The sequence below is a fragment of the Egretta garzetta genome, unplaced genomic scaffold, assembly GCF_000687185.1.
Source record: "Egretta garzetta isolate BGI_Z169 unplaced genomic scaffold, ASM68718v1 scaffold252, whole genome shotgun sequence".
NCBI lineage: Eukaryota > Metazoa > Chordata > Aves > Pelecaniformes > Ardeidae > Egretta > Egretta garzetta.
This window is the reverse complement of record NW_009259028.1, coordinates 1,811,476-1,812,665: the sequence shown is the minus strand read 5'-3', so window position 1 is coordinate 1,812,665 and position 1,190 is coordinate 1,811,476. Positions and strand designations below refer to the sequence as shown.

At 40.8% G+C, this 1,190-nt stretch overlaps 1 protein-coding gene across 1 annotated transcript in view; it reads right to left on the bottom strand.

Moving 5' to 3' along the window:
• Positions 1 to 548: 548 nt before the first annotated feature.
• Positions 549 to 1,190, bottom strand: part of OTOR (otoraplin) — a 4,914-nt gene continuing 4,272 nt past the window's right edge. The window contains exon 3 of the mRNA XM_035890240.1: positions 549 to 585. Within this exon, the coding sequence (XP_035746133.1) occupies positions 562 to 585 (24 nt within the window). The 3' untranslated portion in view covers positions 549 to 561. The remainder of the gene's footprint in view (positions 586 to 1,190) is intronic.

Here is a 1,190-nt window from a genome sequence, read left to right as displayed (position 1 = left end):
GTTTTAGTTTAAAGCCATTACCCCTTGTCCTGTCAGCTTGAGCGTGTCCCATACCAGCACATACAACAGGTGAGATACTCTTTTTGATACACTGCCAAAGCCCGTATTTAGTTACTGGTCATTTCTCAGTTGTTGCGTAGCTCTTGCGACAAAAATGATTTATTCCAGTGAGACTCAGATGGCTCACCCAAGGAAGGTATTTTTATTATCTAATACATGGTGTAAGGTTATGGCAGGAAAATGCAGGTCAAAATCGCACATTAAACCCATACATAGCTTATTTATACCACACAGACTTACAGCAATTCAAAGGCTACTAGCTTTATTAATAAGTAACAAAGTATATGCAGGTAAAAAATTTCTAAAGAACAAATCCTATGTAGGTCTATTTCCCCATCCAAATCACTCCCTTTAAATGAAAACTTTCTTGTTCTGACGAAGGATCACTTGTTTCACACACGTCTATTACAGGAAAGGCTGTGCATTCAGGGAGAGTGTCAAGGATTCCTCCTGTCAGCTTTCCCTGGTAGCAGCCAAGAGATTACCCAACCACTTTCAGTGCTATTCACAGAAGAAATCAATGTCCTGAAAGAGAGAATTAAAAGGAAAGATGTTTCAAGATTACTGAAGGATTAACATTCCTTTATCACCCTGCAAAGGTACATGAATAGATACAAACACAGAATACTCCTTAAACAGTTCCTAATCACACATGAAAAGGATGCCTTAAGTGGACTGAGGCTATGCGATGCACTCGCTACAGAGAATTGTGACCAGAAAATAAATGCCAGTATTTTGCTTGAAAACTTCCAGTATGGGATAGACTTCCACAGCATATTGCTTTCATCCAACTTCCTGCTATTATCTTATATGGCTATAAGATCTCAGTTCTGCTGCAGGGAATTACCACACTGCGGTGCTCAGACTCTACAACATTTACATTAGACCAGTGTATCACATATAGCTGTCCACTGGAAGCAGAAGACAGGGAGAGTTGTTTTGGAACAGATGCTTACTGGTAATGAAAGTACTCTCATCTTAGCCAGCAAATGGCCAATTCTAAGTGATGGAGGGAAGGCAGGCAATCCAACACTGCTTTGTAGTACACACAGTCTATTGTGTTGAGTCTATTGTATTTACTGTGATTCAAGGGTTCGGAAGTAGCAGCACTTGGGGGGGGTGGGGTGGGG